Source organism: Podarcis erhardii (assembly GCF_964252035.2).
Source record: "Podarcis erhardii genome assembly, chromosome: 1".
NCBI lineage: Eukaryota > Metazoa > Chordata > Lepidosauria > Squamata > Lacertidae > Podarcis > Podarcis erhardii.
The window spans coordinates 83,282,375-83,309,421 of record NC_138497.1 but is presented as its reverse complement, the minus strand read 5'-3'; the positions used below and the strand labels follow the sequence as shown (position 1 = coordinate 83,309,421).

The 27,047-nt window shown below is 45.6% G+C and overlaps 2 protein-coding genes across 2 annotated transcripts in view; one reads left to right on the top strand and one right to left on the bottom strand.

Annotated features, from left to right (window-relative positions):
* CNTF (ciliary neurotrophic factor) overlaps positions 1–27,047 on the top strand; it is a 160,063-nt gene that overhangs the window by 124,258 nt on the left and 8,758 nt on the right. The gene's annotated exons all lie outside the window — the stretch shown is intronic.
* OSBP (oxysterol binding protein) lies at positions 320–27,047 on the bottom strand. Its single transcript, XM_081880921.1, has 14 exons — positions 26,553–27,047; positions 15,294–15,502; positions 12,320–12,570; positions 8,315–8,513; positions 8,007–8,109; positions 6,712–6,766; positions 6,029–6,163; positions 5,570–5,815; positions 5,189–5,309; positions 4,637–4,740; positions 4,317–4,412; positions 3,796–3,974; positions 2,944–3,164; positions 320–2,305 (listed from the first exon to the last, which is right to left on the bottom strand). Exons 1-14 carry the CDS (start codon positions 26,888–26,890, stop codon positions 2,163–2,165), a joined length of 2,400 nt encoding a protein of 799 aa, XP_081737047.1. The 5' UTR covers positions 26,891–27,047; the 3' UTR covers positions 320–2,162.

Here is a 27,047-nt window from a genome sequence, read left to right as displayed (position 1 = left end):
GAAAGCAGGTGCTGTCTGTCTAGCTTCAGTAAGCAAACAAGGATTTTCTTGCCCCTGCAAGAAACAGGACACACACCTGGTGAACATTAGAGATTTCAGAAGAGCCTCGTCAGAACCAAGTCCAAATGAAAAGGCAGACAAACGTTTCAGGCCCTACTAAGGTGCCAGGACAGGAGACAAAGGTTCAGAGGTATGTGTGCTCCCTTCTTAATCTTTGCCTCTTACACCAGAATAAACTGACAAAACAGGGAAGAAGTTGAAAAGGACAAAGAAGTCAGTTCAGGCCTGATAGTTGAAGTGATACACACAAAAGGCACTCTTGGATATTTCAGGTTTTATTATTTAATTTAGTTTTCTTGGAAAAAAGACAATAAGGCAAAAAAAAAAAATCCAAAAATAGAATTGCAGGAATATTCTCTCTCTTAATGCCTGCCAATATCCTATGCAAGGATGTGTCAGCCTCTACAAGCTGCAGAAAACAGGCTTCAGACAGGGACTGAGCAGCAAACAGTGCAGAGACCCCACCCAAAACCCCTTTCCTTCCCACTGAGCAGCACTGTCCTTTGCTGCTGGGGATGGCAGGGTTCACGGCCTCATTTCTACCTGCCAGCAAGGTGACTCCATCCCACCCACAAGCATCCCAGGGCAGGAACGCCGCCACCTCTTACCCCTTCAGTAGCTAAAGTTTGGAAGTTGAAAGAAAAACACAGAAAAAAAGAAAAAACGAGGATAGGAAACACAGAAGGAAGGCACCTCATTGTGTGATCCTTAGCCAAGGGCAGGGGCTGCCTTATAGTCCACACATACACATACACGCACCCCACCCCCCGGAGTGTTGGCTTGGCTAGGGCAGCCTCTGTGCCCTTGTCCACTTCAACACAGCAGCAGCACCTCTGTCAACCTTAGGATCCAGCTTTGGCAGCTGAGAGCAGAGCTGTCCCAAGGCCAGTTTGGGGAGTTCTTGCAGCCTCCTGATTTCACAGCGGAATCCATGGACACCTGGCTTGTGCCTGCACAGTGAGGAGCCTGATGCCAGTGAGCTCCAGCTCTGCATCAGATAGTGTTTTTCAAAATTTTATTTTAAAGAAGGCAAGGCAAGCAAACCACTGTTGACTGTCACGCTTTCTGCAGAGCGTCTCCCTGGATCCGGTGGCAGTGGAGGGGGACAGCTGGGGGCAAGTGTTACAAAATGGGGTCTGCAGGATAGGAGGTACAGGAGGGGAAAAACCAGAACAAAAATTATATCTCTTTTTTTCTCACTCTCTTTCTCTCTCTACATATATATAATATACATATAAACAGGTGCGCATTAAGCCAGAGGTTGCTTTAGGCAGAGGGGAGGCTGTGTCCTGCATCGCCACTTTCCACCCAAGTGTATGTGGGGAAAATCTGAAGCCTGCTATGGGGAGGGGAGAACAAGTAAGTTTTATTTCCTACCATCGTACGAACAGCTGGTGATGTCACAAAGGCGGGTTCCGCTGAAACCAGAGCTACCTGCACCCACCCACTGCCACCACCCTGCGCCCGCTTCCCTAGGGCACAATTAGTTGCTTTGCCACCTGTGTGAACAAAGAGACAGTGGCTCCTGGAGAGAACTGGCATCCACCTATCATCCTCCTGCCCACCCGATGTTTCAGAAACTTCTCCTGTAGGTAGAGTGCCACACAGGGCTTGGGAAGGAGGAAAAAGGGAGCAACCCTTATGGTCAAAAGGTCCCTGTATCTTCCCTAGCTATTCTCTTGGTGCATACATTCAAGGTCTTGACTACGGGCCCCTATCTGGAAGTAGAAAGGGAGGGCAATCCATGTAAGCACGGTGTTGCTCCCCCTCTTCCTCCCCAAACGTGGGAGGCTGCGAGCAGAACAATACTCTCTTTTGGGTGGAGAAATGGAGGGCACAGTCCTCTATTTCTACTTGTCCCCAGCCATCCAGGAATCCAGACACCAACTTCAGTTTCAATCAGCTAAGGCAACCCAGCCAATCACCACTGCTGGATTCTGCTTTGGGTGATTGATTCAAAACAAGTGATTGGTTAAGACAGACAGATTCGGTGAGGAAAGCACTAGGCAGGAAGTCACATGACCAGCCGCTCCCCCTCCATCCTTCTTCCACTACCCTCTTCTTTCCCCTCCATCCTCGTTAATAGTCCTGCTGCTTGCAGCTCAGAAGATGTCAGGGCACATGCTCCAGTCCTGTTTGTCTTTGCTCTCCCAGTAGCCTCCCCTGTACACATGGGACACCTCCTTGGTGTCAGGATCCTTCTTCCGCTCAAACCACAATGCTTTGTAGGGATCATAAGGCGTTCCTGCAGGGGAGGAAGGAAGGGGCAGCAGAGGAGGGGGAGAGGGAGGGAGGGAGGGAGAATTCTCAAATTAACAACAACAAATGGCATTTGGCTTGCATTTTTGCCAGAAGTGCTATGCTTTTCCCTTAGTGAGGGGCCATAGTTCAGTGATGGAGCAACTCTTGATATGTCCTCTGCCCTTGGAAGTTTGGAAGGCAAGGTGTGGCAGCCCAGGAGAGGGCCTTCTCTGTGGCAACCCCTAAACTGTGGAATTCCCTCTCCGCAGAGCTGCAACTGTTCTTTTGATTGCAAACTGTTTTAACTGATTTTAACATTGTTTTTTTTACCCAGCCGTACACCCCCCTCCTGGGACCTTATGTAGAAGGGCTGGCAAGAATCCCAATAAATAATCCCAATCATAAATCACTGCTTTGCATTGCAAGGCCCCAGACTCAATCCCAGGCACCTCCAGCTAAAAAGGATCATAGGAAGCAGGGTCAGCAACATCCACTTTGCCCAATATTCTGGAGAGGCATTGCCAGCCAAGAACAAACAAGACTCAGCTAGGAGGACCAACCACCTCACTGTACTTAGGCTGCTTCATATGTTCCTGTTGCCTTTTAAAAATCAGTGCGGGGGCAAGTTGGGCAAGCGCTTACCGTCCTCTGTCGCCTTCACGGCCTCAGCTTCACGTTTTTTGCGGGAGATGCGCTGCTTCTCCTCCAGGCGTTGCTTCTCTGCGTTGGCTTCATCCCAGCGCCCGTTCTCCATGAGTCGCTGGTCAGGCCGAAGCCTGCTGTCTGTGGGAGCAGTGCCACTTTCTGGGGCATTGAGCGTCAAAGCCAGCTCGGAGAAATAGTACATGTTCTCAGCGTTCTTCCTGCACCAAGGAAGGGGGGGGGAGAGAGAGAACAAATTCAGATGGCAGAAAGGCTCCGAGTTGCACTGCAGTCTAAGTTCTGGTGTAGAAAGCGAGCTTAATCTTCGTCTTAGGGTGGCAGGAAAGATATGCACACATTATCTAAGATCCTAGGTCACCAACTCCTTTTCAAAGGGTCAGTATGCTTGCACCCAGGGCTGTGTATTTCTTGTGACCATGCCACACAAACACAGAAGTCTGCAACCTGGAGGACGGTTTCCATTTCCTCTTAAAATAGGCTTGCATGTGCGGACAATGTCTTATGGATAAGGGAGGAAAGGTGAGGCTGGATTTCCAGGCGCTTCAGTGTCCTCCATTCTTTAGCCCATGACTAGCAGAAAGCGTATTTCCCGTACCCCACAGGACCCACACACTTGCCATAAGTTATACAGGTCTCAACTCACTTTTTCTTGGGAGGAACACACACAAAGTCATTGATGTTTATGAAGGCATGCTCTAAAAGCAACAACCATAACCATATTCTACCATCCACAAAAGCCAGTTGAGACAATAGTCATATTGGTTACGCAAAGGAGAGCATGGCCGTGCACCAGCTCCTCACGTGAGGAGTCAGGCTACCTCCCTTACTCACGGGAGTGGGTTCCTCTTCCACAGCATGACCCTGCTGTCCTCTGCTTCGTGCGCTCTCTGCCGGCTGTCGCCACCATTCTCCAAACTGGTTGTCACCCTGAAACAGTCCATCTTCTCATCCCAGGTGCCCAGCAACACAAAGTGCACTCTTCCTGAGGAATCTAACACTTCTCCAGTAACCTGCCATAGAAAGGAGTTCAAGAAGGTCCAGCAAAGTTACGTACAAGCCCACCCAGGCGTCAGAATTGCATTACGGTCGCCCCATGGCTAACAAAGAAGCTGAAAATCACCCAGAGCTGTTCTCAAGAGCTGGTCTGCTAGGACTCCAGAGTGCAGGCGCAATATTCAAAGAACATTCTCTAGAGGTACTGGCTTAACTGCCTAGGTCACTGCTGTCCATGTGACCCTCTATCTTATGTAAAAGGCCCCTGTAAACAGGCCTTTCACCTCTCTCTGTTGTAGAGGGGCTGACATTGTTCTTGTCATCCCCACAGTAAAATGCTTTAGTACAACATCTCTTACCTTTCTGGCCACATCTCTTGAAAAGTAGCTATATGGAACAAACTTGAGAATACACTTCTCACTAGTCTTATGGTTCAGAATTTCAATCTCACCAGACTGGAAAGAAGAAAAGGGAGGAATAAAGTCAAGCAGGTTCAGGACCATTTATGCAGTCCACTAAAATGGTTCTGCAACAGCTGAGCAGATCATCAAGAGTAGCAACTCAATGGGAAATATGGAAAATGGACCTCTAAAGTCCTGGCTATCAGAACTACCCTCCAAGCACACTTTGGGCTGCAATGCTGCCTTCACAGTCCCCACCACCACCACTTTTAACTCACCTGGTCTATCCATAATTTGCCGACTATGATGTTGTGCACTGTGGTGGTAACCTTCTTCCATGTGTAGTGATTGCCAGATGCATGAAAGATACAGTGGATGGTACCTAGAAATAAGAATGTGCTTAGGATGATTTTGCATTGATGCAGAACCCTTGCTAGGATGAAAAATACGTCAAAGTCTAGTGCACAACAGCATTTTGACTCGGCTCTGGTTGATCTAGGTACCAATCCCTGGTCAGCTAAGGATGACCTGATTGCCCCGTTCTCCACAAATGCCCATTTTATGAGCACCCAAGCTACGCACATGTTCTTAATACCCCTGAGGGGCACAAGGCAAGGGTGAATGTGCTAATGTATGCCCTAAAAGGTGCTGTGCATATGAGACGCCCATCGTAAGTGGCCCAGCTATGTCTCCAGACAGCCTGACTCCAGGCTGGAGACCCTGGACTTTGGTAAAAGATGGGAAGCACAGATGGAATTCCGTCTGTCAATGGGCACCATTAGCTTTCCATGTCCCTTTAAAACAGCAGGCACCTCAAGGCAAAGACTCACCAAGGGGCATAATTGAGAGGTATTTGCCACGGAACTTGCTGGTGATTTTAATTTCCTGACGAAGGGTCCAGCCGTGCTTGGAATCAGCATGATGGGCAGCAGCTGGAGGATGGTGGCTCACCTAGAGGGCAGGACAGAGAGAAGTTAAGAAGAGTGTATTCAGCAGGCGAGTCGCCAGGAATATGTAGAAGCAGGAAGAGCTGACAGCAGACATCCCCAACAGATACTGTCTTGGACCCTGAGCACCCTGACTTGAAAGCTAGTGCTACTGAAACACAACAGAACTTAATTTGCTTAAGACTAAAATATATCTTCCATGCATCTGGAATGAATCATGTATTCCAGCTCAGAGTCAGACAAGGGATGTGCCCTGCTCGTCACCTGCTCACAGATGGAACGGTAGCCGTTCTCCTCCAGCCGGTCTAGCTCAAACGTTTCCCCTAAGAGAGGGTTGAATGGCTTGCTAGTGCGGAAGACTGTGGTGGAGTAAGACGATACGGTAAATGCAGCCACATAGCAGAGCTGCTCCAGAGAGCTTTCACACTTGGCTGCCCGGTCCAACAGCTCATGATATTCCAGGTCCTCTGTGAGGCGCTGCAGCATAGATAAGGGCTCGTTGAAGTTCACCTGGAGGAAGAAGCAGCAGATATTAGGCAGGGCAGCCACTCTGGGGCAGCAGCATGCAAGGCCAGTCTGGATGCAGCAAGCACACTCCACGTTCATAGAGAGTCTCATTTCACAGAGCTTGTTGGGTTACAGAGTTGTGGCTTCCCACCCCTTTTCTCCAGAGGACAGCAAGCCCCAGATCTTACTACTCAAGCTAGACTTAAGGGGACTCACTGGCATGGGAATCTTGGAGAGTTCCTTGCCAATACAGTTCTTCATGATGCTCCACAAGTTCAGGCTGTAATTTGGTTTGTGAGGAATTCGGGTTCTCTTCTCCTTCTTGGTGTCTTCCATAAACTGGTGTTTATACTTTGGGAGAGAAAGGAGACTAGTCAAGACAGGTGGGAAGGCATAAGCTGGACAGTGAATTCTATACAGTCTTGTAAAAGAGGTTCCCAATTTAACTATAAGCCTTGGGAAAAGTAAACAACTCTTCCATGACTTGAGCACCTTCATCTACGCAGAAAGAGGTTCTTAGCCATGCCCAGAATCACTAATCTCAGTGCAGTAAGACCTGTCCCAAATGGACAGAAACATGGAACAAGGCAGAGCCTGTAGCCAACATTACCCCTGCTTTTCCAAGCCTTCAATAAGCTCCATCACAAAGTATGCCTCAAAGTATATTGAGCACTTGTAGGCTTACAGGAGAAGGACTAACGAGACCCATCAACCCTCCAGGTGGTGCTCTGCATCCCATCATCCATGCAGATTGTGGCTCATTTAGGGGATACACTGCTGAGGTACTCCAGAAGCTTGCCGAGGACCCACTTGTTCCAGCTATCTCCCTCTTCAGGGTTCCAACAGCATCTGGTGAAAAATGTTGCTTCCCTCCCCCTCAGATCAAAGACATGGACTACCTGCTCATCGAGGCTGATTTCACTGCTAGCACCACTGATGTTGCTTCCTGTTCGTCTAAAGGAATTACAGAAAGACACACCATGAGAAAACTAGGATGTTCCAGTTGAAATAATGTGCTATCGGGGGGGGGGGAAATATGCACAGAGAACAGTGCTATCAAACACCAAACAGAGTATCTAGTTTGTCAGAGTTGGACAGCAAGTATAACAAGGGCCACCAATCTATGGATCTATCAATCTTTATTTATTAAGTTAAAAGGCAAAATAAAATTATTGAATGGTGCCCATGGACTACTTTTAAGGAGTCAGTGTAGTGTACTGATTTGCCAGGTCTCCTGTTCTACTTTCCTCATTACTATCCTGTCCCTTTACTAATTTAACCTGCAATTGGGGGAGGGGAATCACAGCAACTGTATGCTCTTACATTTAAATAACCTAGAAGCATGAATGAAGCACGAGACTGTTGTCTGGTGACAGCTGTACATGTTGTTTGGGTGTGTGACAGAAATCTATTATTTCCATTTCTCTCTCCTTTGAAGCTATGCACCGCTTGCTTGAGCCTGAAGTCACTGGCAGCCATACCCAACTAAATTACAGCAACAATGTGTTCCAGAAACATAAGCTCGCATGGAGCACAGTTGCCTAATTGCTGACAATGTAAGGTTGTCTGATAATGTTTCACCCACTCTGGAAAACAATGTTGTCTTAGCTGTCCTTGGGTGCAATTTCAGGTGCTAGTCTGGACATTTAAAGAAAAAAGTCAGTGGCAACTAACCTGTGCCCCTCCAGATGTTGCTGGACTCCCATCAGCCCCAGCCAGCATGGTCAACAGCCAGGAATGATGTGAGCTGTAGTCCAGAAACATCTGTAGGGTCACAAGTTAGAAATCCCTGCACAAAGTAATTTGGATCCTGAATATCTCAGGGAGCTCTCAGTAAGAGTGGACAGCATTGACTTAGGTGGACTAATCACTTTTATTTCATATTCAAGAGATTTCCTCTCCACCTTTTTCTCCACCCTCTCCATTCTCTCTTCCTTTTTTGTCCTTTGAAGGCTGAGGCAGCAAGATGCCCCAGTTCTATAAAACACACTTAACAGGGGGAGTTAAACACAGAACTGCTTTGGTATGTTGAATTTCACCCAGGCAATTTGTCTCCCTCTAACCTATGGCACAGACTATGGGAGTGGGAAAGCATCAAAGGTGAGGGAAACACCTCAGTAAATTCACAAGTTTGCAGTGCCAAAGGCTGATGGGTGCTAAGCTGTCAGCTGAATGGGAGAGGGGCGTCACTTACTTATGGCCCATGCTTTCAGGCATGGTGATGATCTCAGGAGCATCAAAGAACTCATTATCATCGTCTTCATCACTCATATCTCCCTTTGATGGGCAACATCGATCTGTAAGAGGAACACATGCTGATGTTATCTTTCTTGGTTTCAGTTACTAGTACTTGATTCCAAATACTTTGGGACTTTGGGGCAAGCGTCCCACAACAGAAGCAATTTTGAGTAGGAACCCACAAAGGAAAGGGGAGTGGAGACTAGCAGAAGAGCTAGAGCTTGGCTGATAGAAGAGATGGAGGCCAAAGCCCTCGATTCCTACCTTTAGAAGAATCCATGCTGCCGGGGGCATTGGCTGGTAGAACTGTCGCTCCACGGAAGGCCCTTTCCAGGTGGTTGTGCTGCTTTGCCAGCTGCTCCAGGGTCTCCTCTAAACGGATGCGCTGGTCTCGCTCATACTGAAGGGACTTCTGCCACTTCTTGCTGTGCGTCTGGGCCAACATCAGGAAGTCTCGGCAAGCCTGTGGGGAGCACCAAAGCGAGGCAGCACTCACCACTCTGGTCTGTATGGGCGCCAGACACTAGGCTGGCCCAAACGTCACTCCAGCTGTGAGGCCAACACTTCTTGTCTTGCTGTGCTAGTCAAACACCAACTCCTGCCTTCATATAGTTCCCCCCATGGTGCCACCGGGTGATCACTTTGCTCCGTAGCATGGTAGGGCTGGCCCCGATTCTGGCCCCGATTAAGCTACACTGCAGCGCCTCTTGCTGCCCCTGCTCTTAAAGTGGTACGTGGGTCCTCTTGTGGGTTAACAGGAACTGCTGGGGACAGGTGCCCTTTCAGGACACTTTGCTCTTAACTGCCCCTCCCACTCGGAGACCCAATAAGCATTCACCAGTCTCCTAGCAACTTCACCATGGACACTCACTGAACAGAGATGCTCAGAGAGACATGGGCAGGGACACTTGTCTGCTAGAAGCCCAACCAAACATTCTATGCAAAAGGCTGCAAACACACCCCCAGCAAATAAATCTGGGCAAATCACAAAATACTGAAAATGTGACTCCTGGACCTTCATGAATTAAACAGAAGCTGTTTACATGTTGATTAATTTGTCCTAAGTGCAATATGGAGCAGTAGTTACACAATAAAAAGGAAGGAAGGGGGGAACTTCAACAACCAGTACTCAAGGGCAGGAAAGCTGAGACTGTAGTCTGTACAGGGGGCAAGGAAGGGTCAAAAGTGGGGAAACCTTCCCAGGCTCTGCTCTAAACTCAGAGACATTAAGCAGACTGTTTTAGTTTGAGCATTTGGGATAAAATGCTGTAATTTAGTATCTGTCCAGAAGGTTTTGTGGAAAAACACACACATAAAAAGGCTAAATAAAAGAATGCTAGGAAATTTGCCTGTCTGATAAGATGCTCTGCATATCTGGCAATGGAAATGCATCAATACAAATACTGCATCCTTGCTTAAGGCAGCAAAATGAACAGACATGTATGGAATACTGTATTTACTTGAATGTAACGAACACCTTTTTTGGCCAAATTACGTAGTGAAAATTAGGGTGCGCTTTAGATTTGATGGTGCATTTATATTCGCCAGCAAATACTTTTCTCGTTTCGAGGTTTTGAAAACTGAGGTGCGCATTAGATTCAATTGCACATTAGATTCGTGTAAATATGGTATTAATGTTGGTCAAAGAAAGGTAAGACTTTCGGACCAAGTAATCCTTTGCTCCTAAATATATACCAAAACAGGTCTTGCCTTCTTTTTGACTTCCTTTTGAACCCACCTAGAGGTTTGCTATATATCTGAGGGGCGAAGGTGGTTAACAACAAGATTTATAGAATGTAGTTCCTATTCAAATTCTTGAGTAATCCACAGTGTTAGGCTTTTGTGGTATAAAACTGTCCATGCTTAGTTAAAAACTTTCTGTTTAAAAGCTATTGTGATGTCATTCCATCTTCAAAGAAATGTATTCCAGGTTTGTATTTAACAACGTCTGGTAGCCATAGGCAACCAGGAATTCCACACTGGCAAGGAAGTGTACAGAATTCCATGCAAACCAGTAAGTGGGCTGGTGGAGAAGGGATGGATTGTTCTGATCCTGGTATATACCCAGCAAGGAAGCATAGCCCACTAACTTCTTAGCTGGCTAGTAAACAATTTTGCAATTGGTAATTCTTGTTGACATATGTCTAAGGCTGTCATTTTCCCACTTTAAGGGAGGGCTTCACCTAGTGGTCAGCTTCATTGTTACAGTTTGCCAGTTGCTTCAAAAACACCAATGATAGCATCTACTTGCCTGAGCAGAACAAGCTATAGCTTTTCTAGGAATGACTTACAGAACTTTGGGACAATTTAGAGGTCTTCTTCATATTTCTGGAGTGTTTGCATAAATCTCTTGCTTTACAGTTTACTGTTTGCCCCAGGGTTGTACCATGCCCTGGTCAAAACAGAAATCCTTCCCTGACACTTGAACCATACAATGGTTGACCTGCAAAGGTGGGAGGTGAATTAGACTGTCACCTGAATTAAGCAAGGAAGGTGCACACTTATGTAAATCCCAGGAACATGGGATGCAGAAGGAAGGCATGCAATACTGGCAGCTACCAGAGTTGAGTCCAAAGATAAACCCGTCTGCAATAGTCTCAACTGAATTAAAGTCATCCCAAAGTACAGAGTTCGAGGAGCAACAGTAGACCGGAATTTACCAAGAGGACGCTCTCAGCTTTGATACTGTGAGACATTAGATGGTACTTTGCTCAAGTGAACTGGTAACTACTGGAAACTGGAGAGAGGAGCAAGTTTAAGGACCAAGAACAATACTACACAAAGTGCAACCGCATGTAGCTGTTTGTTCCACTGTGCTCAGTTGAGCTCTCCCCCACAGAAGTGCACACAGGATTGTAGCTTAAAGCCTTTCTGGGATTCTGACTGCTCAGGGGTCTCTTGCCCTCTTAAAGACACTTCTGGATAGATTGCTGCCACTTGAGGCTCAGGTGGCCTCGGTGGCATGGAGTGCCTTCCATCAGCTTCAGCTCTTGGCCCAGCTATGCCTCCATAAGGAACAGCCTAACTTCTGTTGTCTATGCTGCTCCGGTAACCTCTAGGTTAAATTACTGCAATGCATTGCACATGGGGCTGCCTTTGAAGATGGTTTGGGAAATGCAGATGGTGCAAAATTCAATGGCCCAGTTGCTCACTGGGCAAGATGGTCTGAGCACATCACACCAATCCTGGCCTGACTGCACTGGCTACCGATTTCGTTTCCGACCCCAATTCAAAGTGCTGGTTTTGATTTATAAAGCATTATGTAGCTCAGGACCCCAATGCCTCCAGGACCACCTCTCCCTATATGAATGAACCCAGACCCTGCAATTGTCATCTGAGGAGGTTCTTCATGTGTCCAATCTGCAGGAGGTCCGGAGGGCAGCAACACAAAAATGGGCCTTTTCAGTGGTGGCTCCTTGCTTGTGGAATGCTCTCCCCAGGGAGGCTCGCCTGGCACCTTCATTATGTATCTTTAGGCAGTAGGCAAAAACATTCCTTTTTTTGTCAGACCTATGGCTTTTTTGCATGGGTGAGATATTTTAATTTAGTTTTTTTAAGAACAGAATATTAAAAAGACTTTTTAAAAATGCTGGTTTAATGCATGTATGTGTTTGCTCAAAACACTTTAAGTCACATTGAGTTGCTGTGGCAAAAAAGCTACTAATAAATAATATTTATAATATTTATAATAATAATAACAACCCCCTTGCAAAGTCCTCAAAGGCTGGCCTGATGGCAACCCCCAGTAGATGGGAAACAAAGCTACATCTGTGCTGCCACGGGTCCTGGAGATCAAGTCCACAAAATCTCAGCAACCTATGGACCTCAGCCCTTAATTCTTCTGAAGGCTTTCTCTCTACACTTCTCCTTTCTGGTTTGCTCCCCGATTTTAAAAATCTGATTTGATGTACTGTTTATGGATTACAATTCCCATCACGTCCTTTTCTTATACTGAGTCATGCCTTCATTGCAATTCTTTCGACTGGCCACAGTGTGGCCACACTGGGCTAAGAAAGCACAGCCAACTAACTACAGGGGATTCAGGACGAGCAGAAGCTTATATATTTTGCTAAAATGGGTGATGTCACAGACAGCTTATAAATCCAAAACCCACCAGATCACAGCTCTCTTCTCAAAAGAGGGAAATGCTGCAGTGGCTCTGAAAGTTCTATGATTAAAGCCTGCAGAGCCAATGATTTGGGAAGCACCCAGCGGCCCCCTTCCCGCCGGCCGGCTCAGAGCCAGAGCGTCTGGCAGCAGCACACTTACATTGATCATGGCATTGGACGTGATGCGGAAGAGGGTGGCGCGCTCGTTGACCTGCTTGATCTTCTCGTTGCTCTCGGCAGGCAGCTTGAGGGTCTCCAGTTCGCTGAGCGAGCGCTGCAAGGCCGTCCCGTGCTTGGCAATCAGGTCGTTGCAGGTGCTGAGATCCTCCACCTTGCTAGAGAGGGTGCGTAGGGTGTTCTGCAGTTCTGTCTTGTCTGTCTGAGACACTGATTCTTCATCACCCGACTCGTCTGTGGGGAAAAGGCTGCAGCTGTTAACACCTTCAAGGCAAGGCTCACCCCAGAAGCAGATGCATTTCCAGGTCCTCCTTTATTCTCAGCACTGGCGCCTAGCTTCAGGGGACTAAAGGGAGCCTGTTTCCTCTCCCCACCCCCCACCATTATGTTATCCCTTCCCATAGTCCAGGGAAATCTCTCTTGCCAGTTCAATGGTTTGTTGAAGCAAAGGACAGGATTTCTAATCCCACCCCTCCATTTTAGCAAGGAACTAAGGTGTAAATTGCGGTACTACAGATATTATTGATTTCAGGGTTGGTGGTGTTTTGTTTTTTTAAAATCCTTTTCTGAGTATATAGACAAAGCAGTGGAATCAAAGCAGAAATCAAACTTGCAGTGATAAAAAACAATCATCCCAAAGCTAATTGGGAGCAATAAAGACAGTATAAATATTCAAAGGGTAAAGATCACTGGGAACATCTGAAAAGTAGCAGCCTTAAGGTCTGATTTCACTATCTGTGCTCCTTAAAGCAGAAGTGAGAAATACATTTGCAAAACCAAGTATCCCACACCTACTGTATGCAACACCTCCTAGTTGCAAGCCATGAGTCTATTTATAAGAGTTGTGATGTTTAAACACATTTCTCCACACTGCTAGATCATGCCATTTCTCTGGAAAGTCTTACATTGTTTGGAGCCCAATCTCTTGTGTAACTTTCCTCCCTCCAACAGTGGGTTTATAATGTTAGGAATGCTCTGGCGAGTGTGTGGGTATAGGTCTTTCTCTTGCAATACCAGAACTCAAGGTTACCCTGTGAAACCGATTGGTGGTAAGTTCAAGAAAGACAAAAGAAAAGTAGCTGTGTCTCTTGAAGTAGTTAACATATGGAATTCAAACACCGTAAGCAACCATTAAATAAAAATGGCCCCTTGTTTTTCTTTGAAAAAGATTGGACAAAATGAATTTAGAATGCGTCTTTTAGGTATTATTAGCAATGATACTTAAATGGAACTCGCATGCTCAGTAGCAAGATGTTGGAGATAAACAACAGAAGACCCATCTCTCTCTCTCTCTTTTTTTTGGGGGGGGGGGTACATTGGAGGAAGACCATCACTTTTCATGCCCTGTTTGTGAACTTTCAGAGGCATATGGCAGGCTGCTCTTAAAATGAGGAACTAGATGGACTTTTGGTCCAACTCAGCAAGACAGTCCTTACATTCTAGTGATTAAAAAACACACACAAATGGTTGGCTCACTATTGTGCTTCGTCACTACCAACAAGTAATGAGTCCCAAAGTAGAATGATAAGGAACTTACAAAAAACTATCCGATCGGATGGGGGAATGTCTGCTGCAAGCAATCAAGAGAAATACTATTCAACAATGAGACATGATGTTGCTGAGGGGAAGAGTACATGAGAGCACAGTATCTAGATGGTAACATTTTGAGTGTCAACATAGCAGATAAATTAGATAGACATGCAAACAGAGAGAGAGAGCAGGTATTAACATTTGGGAGTCGGAGTTTCAGGATCATGAGCTTGAAATCTCGTGCTGTGGATAATGACGACGCACACAAATAAATGCCTCTCTCTCCCATTATTTCTTTACTTTGGGTTTAAAAGGGGATGGGGGACCAGGATAATGAAAATTCAACAGAGCTAAGAAGGACTAATATTTGAAACTCTGATGCCTAAATCACAACACAATCTAATGTTACTGGGCAAAGGACATTTTGTTTTGAAAACACTGAAGAAATTCTTTCTGGTAAAGCTGCCAGATACCTCTCTTTTTTCTTTAGAATTCTATGAAAATAAAACAAAACCCCCATCAGTAGCTGATGGCACATTTTCCACTTCTTTCCCCTTCTACACAGAGCAAATATGTCCTACGGAGAAGAGACAAACACGTTTGAGACACCAGATGGGGGGACCCAGGAGTCGAGGGAGCAAAACTCCTTCAATTCAATGCATTATTTATTCAATACAAAAATGGACATTTGGCACTTGCTTTTGACACTTATTTTACCTAATCAGATACACCAGCTACTGACAGATGCTTTAGCTCAGGAGCCACCAGATTATAATGTGAGGCTCAGCTGATTGGGTAATGTGCAAAGCAGATTTGGTACTGACTGCTAAAATGCACTTTTGGTTTGGGAAACAGAAAGCTAACCATTCTGAAAAGCCTGATGCTTAAAAATATAGCCACATTTTCCAGAGGCCTCATGCTATAAACCACAATGGCCCCAAGTGGCCTGTTTCCTTGGTATGTCACACGCACAAGGCAAAGGACACCGAGCAATTTGTATGAGTAACAAACATTTGGTGTTTGGCAGAAAACCTTGCCCCAAGGAACTGGAGCTCTAAATAGGATGGAACAGGACAAACTGGAAGAGATGCGCCCTCATGTTAACCCCATGGCCTAGAATAGACTAGGAATTGTTCTCTGCAGGTATTTTAGCCTATATGCGTTTCACAGGTGAGGCTACCTACCAATGGTAGCCCAAAATCACAAACAAACAAGCAGGGTAGGATGAGGAGAACAGAAGACTCAGCTACTTCCTGTTTGCCCCAGTGCTATTAGCCAACACCAAATCTACTCAGAAAATCTCATTTCTCCATTTGTCATATTGATTTTCCTGGGTGTCTCCCTCCACAATAAGCTCTCTCGAGTTTCTCAGCGCTCACCCACACCCACTCCTGCTTCATTTGCACTGCCCTGAACACACCCTTTACCTGATTCTGCCAGCATCTTGACAGCTTTGGCCTTGGCCAGCTCTAGAGCTGTGACCCAGCGCTGCCTCTCAACCTCTGAGTTGGCCTTCAGGTGGTAGGTCTGTGCCCCTCCGTTGGAAATGATGAAGTTGCAGGAGTCCTCCACTGTGATGTTAGCCGTGGCCAGGTTGATGGTTCCACGGCAGGTGTGTCGCATCTCTGCCTTCGATCTGTCGGAAGGACAAAGTAGGAGGGCGGTCACCAGGGCATGAAGAAGCACAAGCTTCAGAGGTCTAATCTCAAGACTCAGAATAATGAGACAAGGGCACCACATTGGGAACAGGCAGCAAGTGAAGAGTCCTAGGTATCTGTCCTTTCCAGGGCAATAGGGAATGATGGGTCAACAGCTACAAGGAAGAAACACCACTGTGTTTCCCTGACTGGTATGTAAATTGTCTGCTGCTATTCCCACATGTAGGTAGCTGTCTGAGAATGTCCACCACAGCAGATTGCAGAATGGGAGCCACCTGATGCCATGAGATTCAAATAATAAAAAAGGAAAATGTCTAGTTCTTGAAACAATGGAAGTCAGCTAGAGGGGAGGGGGCAGAAATGTGCAGGTGGGATTTTTTTCAAAATGAAAAGATTGAGAACAGGAAGGGGATTGGCTGGAAACTTAAGTGGGCTGCGATAGTAGCAGAACTTCTTCTGCCTAGTGCGACTACCAATAAGAATTCTATTGTCTCGCATTTCTGATCCTTTCAACATACCTCTAGCGTACAGGCACACCCTAAACTTCACACAACCACTAGTTATCCTTTGTGCAGCACTGTTTTGATTTGCAAACGTTTTGGATGTGCTTTAGCTCTCTTGACAACCTGGTGAGGCAGCAATTTCCAGAAGGGCAGCAAAGACAAATACTCCTTTTGGTGAGGCAGGTGAATAATACTTTATGAATGGAAAAGAAACTAGCAACTTGGCTAATGAGTCCATGACGGAAATGGATTATGGAGACCTTAGTTTGACTCATTTAGGAGGCTTTTTAGATAAAAACAAACATGTATGAAAACATGGCTGGATTATATACTACAGGTGATTGACATGGGAAGGATTCAGTCATATGATCTATGTATCTAGATATCTAGCCTTCCCGCTGCCATATTAGTTTTCTTTGTGTAGGACATATTGATGGTCCATGGAGGAACATGAAAATCAAGTGCAGACTGAGGTACTAAAGTCCAGGAACAGTTTTACCAGAGGGCTATTTGTCCAGAGCTGCCTCCTGCAGTGGTACCTTGGTTCTTAAACGCCTTGGTACTCAAACAGCTTGGAACCCAAACACTACAAACCCAGAAGTAAGTGTTCTGGTTTGTGAACGTTTTTCAGAAGTCAAACGTGCTCTGTTTTGAGTGTTACACTTCCAATTTGAGTGTTACGCTGAGGTCTGTCTGCTTTTGGTATTTATTTTGCGGTTTTGCTTCTGCGGCTCTTTTTTGTTTGTTTTTGTAACTGTGTGGAACCCAGTTCAGCTACTGACTGATTGATTGTGACTGCAGCACATTGTTTATTGCTTTCATTTTATGGATCAATGGTCTTGTTAGATAGGAAAATTCATGTTAAATTGTTGTTTTAGGGTTTGTTTTCCAAAGTGTAGAATGGATTAATCCATTTTGCATTACTTTCTAAGGGAAGCGTGCCTTGGTTTTGGAATGCTTTAGTTTTGGAACGGACTTCCGAAACGGATTCAGTTTGAGAACCAAGGTCCAACGTATGGCAATCAGATACAGTCTGCACAAAGTTGTAGGCATCCTGTCACTTGCGTTGACTAATCATTAAACTGACGTGCTGAAAGTTAGTGAGCAAGTTATTTACCACTCACTTTCTCAAATGCTTGGCAATACTGCACAACCCAAATAGAAGTTGTTTCCCCACTTTACAAAATATGTAAAGTGATTCCCTGGCTGGGATGACCCCCTTGAGTGGGGCAGAAGGGAAGGAAAAGTCTCCTCTCTGTTACTATGATCACTAGTGGCAGGCATTTCTATTAATAGGGCAATCTCTTGAACTTTGCAGAGCGTCCTGATAATTTCAACAAGCTGGCCGTCCCAGCCACACACGCAAGAGCGGACAGGCCAGATGGTGGGGGATTTTACATTCAATATTGGGAATCGGCCAGACTTGTAGGAGTTTGGGGACGTTAAAGCCAGAACTAGACGCAGACTAATACGTCTAAACTCAGAAAAAATGCTGGATTCTCAAGAAGCACATTCACAAGATAAGGGTGTGCACGCGTGCGTTTGTGCACCACAGTCCTTCCCAAGCTACAAGACTCTTGTCTACATGCTCATTAATGCAATACACATACACAAACATATGAATATTTATATTATGGTTTCATTCACTGATGGCTGTTTTAGATAAAGCGTAATGGTAATTCCACAACACAGAAAAATGGTCTGTGATTCCTTCAAATCTCCAGAAATTAGGTATTTTTACCCTCTCCCTCAAAACACAGAGAGAGATCTGTCTCAACACCAAACAATGAAATGAAATATTGGGCTGAAGGAAATACAGGGATAGACAGAATTTGCAGTAGCATCCAGAAAAACCAAGTTTGATATTGGGTCTACATGTAACCTGTTGAACTTTGAGCCACTCTACAATGGAAAACAGTAATATATCTATTATAGATATTATTATAGGTACAATTATTAAAGATATCATTATCTTTTATAGATATTATTCAACAGAGCAGATGCACTGAAATTCATTTCAAGGGATCTACTCAGAGTAAAAGTTAAGTTGATTCATTTGCACATCTGTATACAGTATATGTGTATCACATATCCTCAAGACACAGGCCTACAGGGAATTCCAGAGCTTGCCAGGAAGTCTCATGGATGGGAGCCCAGTGTGGATAAGGCAGCTGGAATGCAAAAGGCCTCCAGACAGCCAGGCCACCATTCATTTCAGTCCCCAATTTTCTCAGCATTCCCTCTGCCCAAGGCTGCGCTTACAGCTTTCCCAGTTTTGCAGAAATGACTAAGTATACATTCCGCCTACCTTAAGGCTCGCCAAATCCCTCCCCACTCTCAGCCCAAGACAAGAACAAAGTTCCCTATGTATTGACCTGGTACAAGGCAGAGCCATCTCCTTTCCACTGCAAGGCTGAGTAGCACATAGGCAACAACAATGCACACACACAGCCTGCTTGGGGCTGGCACAGAGAAACTGCCAGAATGCTTCATCGCAGAGGCCCCGAGTTTACTGCTTCCTCCTAAAGCTTGGACAGAGGGTAACTTGGCATTCCTTCCTTCCAGCAGGCTGAGTCCATTGGGGAAATATGAGCCTGGCTTGCCAGCTATTCTTATCCTCCAGAGTCCAGTTACTTTATGAATAATACAGACCAAACTACGGGAGAGGGGCTAACAAGTCAGCCATCTCTGCCTGAGTAAGGCATGGCTCCCTCAAAATATAGGCCTTTAAATTAAATGTTCACTGGCTAAAAGCCAGCATGTCTACACAGGGGCAAATTCCCAAAGAAGTGGCACAGGGTGATTTTAATACCTTTGGCTAGATTTGGTGTGAGGAGAGCAAGGGTCTGCACTAACAATGCAGGCTTGATGTCATTCAAAGATGAGTAGACAACACACTGAGGGAGGCATTAATAAGAAGGGGCTGCAGACAGTCATCCATAGTATGTTTGTCTGGAGGCAGCAGACCCCGAATCTCAGCACCAAGAATCCCATGGCATTCCCCTGACAGTAGCCAGTACTCCTGGATACTGGCTATTTTAGTCTTCCTTGGATGTTTGTACAAAACATTCCTTCCTATAGGATCACTAAAGCCACCCTCCTTGCCACCCTCACAAAATATGGATCAGGAGATAAGTAGAGCACAACAAATAGTCCAAGTGAACATCACTATTGCAAGTACTTTACCAAAACCTCATCAGAAGGGACTTAGTGTCTCATTAGCACATTCTTATAGTAGAGGGCAGATGAGACTCATAGGAAAAAGACAAAGGTCACCCTACTACCTGTGCCTACAGCCAATCAGTACATTCAACCAATCAGTAAATATGTCATCTATCCAGGCATGTCAGAGAGAAATTGTATGTAAAGTAGGCCAGGATCTGGTGGGGTAGCAATAACTCTGGAAAGGGACATGTCTCCACTACAAATTTAAATTGGTTTAACTACAGTGGTGCCTCGCAAGACGAAATTAATTCGTTCCGCGAGTTTTTTTGTCTTGCGGTTTTTTTGTCTTGCGAAGCACGGACTTTGGAAAAGCTTCAAAAAGCACCAAAGTCTTCAAAAACCTCAAAAAAGGCTACCACACCGCGTGCTATGAGTTACTCCTCAAAGTGAATGCACGGTTTTAAGAAAAAGGAAACAAACTCGCAAGACAAAGGAAACAAACTTGCAAGACGTTTTTGTCTTGCGAAGCAACTCAAAAAACAAAAAACCCTTTCGTTTTGCGAGTTTTTCGTCTTCCGAGGCATTCATCTTGCGAGGTACCACTGTATCACAATTCCTAACCAAGGGTCCTGGAAGTTATAGTTGTGTCCAGAGGTGCCACCTTCCAAAGTACATTGAGGGGGCCTGATGCAACGTCCTGACATCGCTTGTGCCCAGCTCTGTGTTCAGCCTCAACAATAGGGGCCTCGGCCCCCTCAAAAAAGCTACAGTTCAAAATCCTTTGCGGGAAAACATGAAAGCTAACTCAAATATTGCAGAGGTGCCTCGGCTCAAGTGTACCTGAAGGAGCATTTCCACCCTCATCATTCTGCCTGGACACTGAGGTCCAGCTCCAAGGGCCTTCTGGTGGTTCCCTCACTGCAAGAAGTGTGGTTACAGGGAACCAGGCAGAGGGCCTTCTCGGTAGTGGCGCCCACCCTGTGGAACGCCCTTCCACCAGATGTCAAGGAAATAAACAACTATCTGACTTTTAGAAGACATCTGAAGGCAGTCTTGTTTAGGGAAGTTTTTAATGTTTGATATTTTATTGTGTTTTTAATATCCTGTTGGAAGCTGCCCAGAGTGGCTGGGGGGGCCTGGCCGGATGGGCGTAGTATATGTAATCAATTATTATTATTATTACTAAGTTAGAGACTAACTCTCTTATGTTTCTGAGGAGCATACAATTCACAACAGAAAGGAAGACAAAACTGGCCATGTATTAGATATGCATAATTTACTGTTTACTATCAGTCAGAACCCAAAGCATCACCCTCATAATCCTTTTTAAACATGGAAGTGACAATAGGTTATGTATGGCCCATTAACACAGGACAACCCAAACCTGGCAAAAGCATAGGATATTAACTGCAACACCTTGATATATGTGTCACACCATCACATATATAAGCAAAAAGCACCATCTTTTCTTTTTCACCTACGGGTTTCTAAACCACCCCATGGATCTAATAAGACTAATAAGACCCCATTCCAAAGTCTATAACATCCAATTTAAATGATCAAGAATAAGAGCCTCAGTTTGGCTGTGCTGATTTAAATCAGTATTGCCATTTTTAAACGTATGCATTTCCTGAACAAGCAAGTGTACTGATCTATTGGGTAGTAACTAAACAGAACCTTTGTACAACATAGGATCAACCAAAACCTTTGATCCCGAAGCCAACATGCCTTTTGCACTGCAGAATTATATCTGTTCAGAGAGAAAAAAAGATTTCTGCTTGGCTTTCACTGTTCACATGCCAGATCACTTACCTGAAGATTAAAGGCTACAATCACTATGTAGATTTACTTGAGATTAAATTCCACTAAACACAATGGGCACTTACTTCTGAACAGACATACAGTGGTACCTTGATTTAAGAACAGTCCGGTTTAAGAACGATTTGGTTTACAAACTCCGCAAAACCAGAAATAGTGTCTTGGTTTGAGAACTTTACCTCGGTCTAAGAACGGAATCCGAACAGTGGAAGGACACCGGTGGCGAGAGGTCTCATTAGGGAAAGCGCACCTTGGTTTAAGAATGGTTTTGGTTTAAGAACGGACTTCAGGAACGGATTAAGTTCGTAAACCGAGGTACCACTGTACATAGGTTTGGATTTTAATGCTGTAATCCTACTCATGCTTATTTGGAAGCAGGTCCCATTGAATCAAGTGAGATTTCCTTCCAAATAAACATGCGTACAGTTGAGCTATAATGGTGTCCAGAACCTTCCAGGAGCAAGAGCTGGTACTTAGCGGACAAAACAGTGTTTCTCCCTGCATTAGAAAGAAATAATATCCATGCTGCTACCTTAGTAAAGCCCTAAACATCAACATTTAACTGAACATGTCACAGGACTCATGATGTTGGGAGGGCGCAAAACAGTACAATAAAACCAGTCAGGGTTCTGAATATTTGTGGTGTTATACAGGATGACATTTCCTAGATCCTCATGCATTGGATAATTGGTCTCCAATACCAACAGGAAGACACAGCACTGTATTACATTTACTGCTTGATCTCTGATGTTGAATAATTTTCTAACAGACCTTGTTTTTGCACAGAAAAGCAAGCTGCAAATCAGAGGGCTTAATAGATGGCCATGATGAAGTTTTAGAGATTATGTGTAAGCATTCACTTGCTTGTTCGTATGGGCGCCTCTCGACTTACACAGGGGTTACATTCCGGGAATAGTGCATAAAGCCAAAATCGCATATGGTCAAAACACATTGGGTTCAATGGTGGGTGGGATTGCCAAAGTATTTTTCCCAAAACACCTGCTCTTCTCCACTATTTATACACCAGGCATGTTCAACAGGTAGATCGTGATCTACCAGTAGATCACTGGACGTCTGCAGTAGATCACTGGCTCCCCCCCAAAGAAGCTGAACAACTGTGGCTCCCCTTAAAAAAGCTCAACATTTTACCTCCTCCCTGAAAAAACTCAACAACTTTAACCCGAATCTCCAAAAAGGGGGTAGGTTACTGCCAGTTTTTAACTCTGTGACTAGATCACAGTCTCTTGGGAGTTGGCCACCCCTGATACAGTGGTACCTCGGGTTACATACGCTTCAGGTTACACACTCCACTAACTTAGAAATAGTTCCTCGGGTTAAGAACTTTGCTTCAGGATAAGAACAGAAATCGGGCTCCAGCAGCGTGGCGGCAGCAGGAGGCCCCATTAGCTAAAGTGGTGCTTCAGGTTAAGAACAGTTTCAGGTTAAGTATGGACCTCCGGAACGAATTAAGTACTTAACCCGAGGCACCACTGTATATACAGTCATACATTAGAACCCGAACAGAATCCATTCTAGAAGTCCGTTCAACTTCCAAAACATTCAGAAACCAAAGTGTGGCTTTGGAAGCCACAGATTCCAGAAGCACTTCTCATTATTCCATATCTCCATTCACCCTCCCACTACTTAGATTTCCCTTCTCTTTAGGAAATAACCAATAATCAAAAGTCACGGAATCCGCACCGGACATTCGGCTTCCAAAAATAGTTTGCAAACTGGAAGTCACTTCTGGGTTTGCGGCATTCAGGAGCCAAAACGTTCGAGAACTACAATGTTCGAAAACCAAGATACAACTGTATGTGTGTGTGTATATATATATATATGTATACATCATGTAAACCTACATGTGCACAATTTAAATGTGTGCTCAGTTAAGATTTTCTTTAAAATCCAGTTGCTTTAAAAGAGAAACACTATAAATTAAATATTAAAAAGAAAAAAATGATTTGGCAATATCCAACAGTAGTCATATTTAAGAGAAGACCCATTGAAACATTGGGTCTACTCAAAATTCAAAGTAGTTGGATTTTTCTTCTCCATTTTTAGCTGCTCTGAGCTTCAGGTTTCCAATTATGGGCTCTCTGATGTTCCTCAGCTGCCTGGTCTAAAGGCATTTATGACCTACTATGTGATACCAGAACAGATAAGCTAATGGCAGCCAGAAAAGCCATAAACTCCAATGTGTGCATCAGAGCAGATCAACCAACAAGATGTCACTGGTCGAAGAGGACAATGAAATAAGTTGCAAGGTCAGAGGACAAGATTTATTGGGTGAATGGGTACACAGTCTATGAGTGAATGAGAACACAGTTCAGATGGGCCCTTAGCTAGTTATGAGTGAAAAACAAGCATTTTCCTAAGCTTGGGCGAATAATCTTTCCTGTAACCCACTAGTGAAAAGGGGCTCTTTCTCTGTCAAACTGGTCACCACCATATTAGTCTGTTGTAACATACACATCAAAGTCTTGTGGCTACTTAAAGACTAATGGATTTATTACAACCTTGCATTTTGCAACAAGGACTTCCATGCAGGTAAGTGAACAGGTTGGTGGAAGAAGGAAATGTGCTACTCCTTCTTCACTAACCTGCTGCATTTCATGCTGGCCACAAATGAAGGGGTTTCTGTCCCTCTTGGTAGAAGGTCGTGTGTGTGTGTGTGTGTGTACACACACACACACACACACACACAGAGGGAGAGGGAGAGGGAGAGGGAGAGAGAGAGTAGCCTGCTAAGATGCTACTAGCCTATTTTTCCATGCTGGCCATGGAGGAGGAGCTTCTAGCCTCTTAGCTGTCATTTAACAGGCTGATTTATTATGGCAAAAGCTTTCAAGGTTGGAGTCCTGGTGCATTTGACAAAGTGGACTCTGATCTTCGAAAACTTATGCAACAATAAATTTGTTGTTTTTAAGGTGCCACAAGACTCCTTATTACTATTTGACCACACTCTTTATTCACTTTACTACTGCACCTTCAAGGTCTGTTTCTGAAAATGCATACTTTTAGTTCAAAATGTTAAGTTAACAGAGGCCCCACCAAAAATGTGCAAGGGGAAAGCTGTTCAAGGAGCCTCATTCGCACTCCAGACCTAACAACAATGCAAAAGAACATCAACAGAGAAGAAAAGATGCATATGGCATAGTAAGGCAACACCTGCTACACAGCTAATTATTACAGGACACTGGATTAGGCTCCACCCACCTGTCAACCTTGACCCACAAGAGGTGGGGAAAATAACAATCTGGCGAATTGGCCAAATCTAGCTCTCCTCCCATGGATTAGGGCTGCTATCCTTGGATGCAAATGTCATTGACTATAATGAGAGCAAACATGCGTAAGATTGGAAACCCAGATTCCAGAAACACTTCTCATTATTCCATATTTCCATTCACCCTCCCACTACTTAGATTTCCCTTCTCTTTAGGAAATAACACAGCTGACGAACAAAGCAGGGGCAAAAAATGAGAACCTGAGCTCTCTCCCTAAAAATCTCAGAGGCATTCTATTAAGTTAGTTTCAACATACTTTTGATTAGCAAGGTAGCTGGAATAATAGTTTTTCTCCAGAAGTTCTGTTTGATATGCTGCTTGACAATCCTCCTGTTTTATGAGTAGAATACAATTAGTTGAAGTAAGCACAACAGGTGCAAACTTGGGCAGTATATATGGAGGTCCTGGGCTGCCCAGACAACAAAACCCTCCTCTTAGCCTCACTGCTGTGGTCCAAAGGTAAGCAGAGCAGTATGTTTGGCACCAGCTGGGCTGCAATTGTTTGAAGTGATTTGTCTAATTCACAAATATATGTTCATTTAACATGCAGAAGTAGCCGGAATAGGAATGCACATACAGTTTGGAAGAAAGTAGGTGAAAACTGCTGGGGCTTTACTATTCATCAGTGATATGGAGTAACATTTATGTGAAAACACAAGGGTGGCGCAGACATACAACACAGCACTGAAAGCTATGAAGGGTTGCTTAGAGAGACAGGCAACATATAATGCTAAGTATTTGTTTCTGCATTTGCAGAAGACTCATGAAGAAACTGAATCATTTGAAGAAAAGTTTTGAAGCACGGATGGTTTGGGAACTCACAGTATAAGTAAGTAACTCAAGGTAGGTTTTGTCATAAGTAAAAGGCCTCATTGTTTGGTTTCGTTACATTTGTAACACAGCCTTCCTTTATGGAGTACAGCAGCCCCCCCCCCAACTCGGCCCTCCATATGTTTTTGGGACTACAACTCCTATCATCCCTAGCTAACAGGACCAGTGGTCAGGGATGATGGGAACTGTAGTCCCAAAACATATGAAGGGCCACGTTTGGGGGTGCCTGGAGTACAGGGTTATCCTAATTTTTTTCACAATGAGGATGATTAAGTTGAGAGTTAAGTTATTTGCCCCAGGCTACTTGTTGAGCTCCACAGCCAAGCAGGAATTTGAACATAGCTCTCAATCCTAACAAGGGAAGGCTGCATAGGGCAAATACAGTTTATGTGCAGCTTCTAACCTGCTGGGAAGAATTTCTCTCCTAACCAAGGAATGTTAGAAGCAGTGATTTCAGAAAAGCTATTTCTATTCCCAGCTTACATGGCCCTACAGCCAACATTGCCTGTGATAGTTACCTCTGCCAAATCCGCCACACCCAGAACACAGGTCTTTTGGAAAAATGGCTTGTGACCATCATAGCATTATATCAACAGGCCTACATTTTTTGCATTTCTTTTTAAGTATCAAGTACTGTACACCAAAACACATCACAGAGGATGTGTCTCTCAGACTGTGTGTTGCCCGTGCCATTGGCTGCAACAGAGAATCAAAAAGATGTGGCCCAGCGATGCTGCCAAGGATGTGGAGGAGGAGGAGGAGGGTGTCTTAGAACACATTTGGCTTTTCTGCTGGCTGGCATCAAGGGAAGGAGAAAGCCGCAGAATGTCGCAGGTGTGGAGAAAGGGGAAATAATGCGGCTATCACCACCCTCATCTTCATGTCAGAATGCAGTACAGTGGTACCTCGGGTTGAAAACCTAATTCGTTCTGGAGGTCCGTTCTTAACCTGAAGTACCACTTTAGCTAATGGGGCCTCCTGCTGCTGCTGCCAGAGCAAGATTTCTGTTCTCATCCTGAAGCAAAGTTCTTAACCCGAGGTACTATTTCTGGGTTAGTGGAGTCTGTAACCCGAGGTACCATTGTACATGCCATGCATATCTGAGGTGGGGGTAGGAATGTAAGACAGAATAGCTGAGGGGAGCCTCAGAGGTGTGGAAGCCCCCCTGATGCTTCTCAAGACGCGGCTAAGCCGTGACACCCTCATGCCACGTGGCAGGGAAGTGGCTGCTCCACACAGAGAAGGCTGCTGCTGCTGCTCCTGCCACGCAGGCTTGGCCAGGGGGAGGAATGCCCAACCGGGTGCAGGCCGGCCAAAGGGAAAGAGGGTCACAGGCCTTGGGAGGCGCCCTGGGCGTGACCGGAGCCGGAATGGGGCGTGGCCGACCACCCTGGCCAGGGCCCACAGACGGGGCGTGGCCTCACCTGTAGTAGCTCAGGAGCCCGTTGCTCAGCACGAACCAGCGCCGCTGATACCCTTTGATGTAATTGGTCCATTTGAAAAGCCAGCCCTCGCGGGCTGACCCGGAAGTGGAGCTGGTGGACCCGGAAGCGGAAGTAGAGCTCCCCCCTGGAGTGCCTGTCACCCCCCCTGGGGCTGGTCCCCCAGGGCCCAGGGTGCCTCCTCCGCCGCCAGGCCCGGGAGAGGGTAGCGGGGGCGCTGGGCCGGGCCCACAGGTCGCTCCTGGGACGGAGGCGATGGGGCCGCCCGCTCCGCCAGGCGTCGTCGCTGGGCCGGGTCCCGCCGCTCGTAACTCCGACATGGCACCGCGCAGCACCGCCGCCGCCTTCGCGAGCCCCGAACTGCCTCGGCCAACGAGAGACCAGGAACCGCCGGAGGCTGAGCGCCTCCCTCCTTCTTGGCTTCTCCCTCCCCCCAAACGATGCGCGTCGCGCCGTCACCCAACCCTCCCCATTAGC

Excerpts from the sequence above, each read along its gene's own strand:
- OSBP (XM_081880921.1), bottom strand. The coding sequence starts at position 26,890 with ATGTCGGAGTTACGAGCGGCGGGACCCGGCCCAGCGACGACGCCTGGC. Across the intron at positions 12,571-15,293 it reads CAAGATGCTGGCAGAATCAG|ACGAGTCGGGTGATGAAGAA; the intron begins GTAAAGGGTGTG and ends TTTTCCCCACAG. Across the intron at positions 8,110-8,314 it reads CAGCATGGATTCTTCTAAAG|ATCGATGTTGCCCATCAAAG; the intron begins GTAGGAATCGAG and ends TTCCTCTTACAG.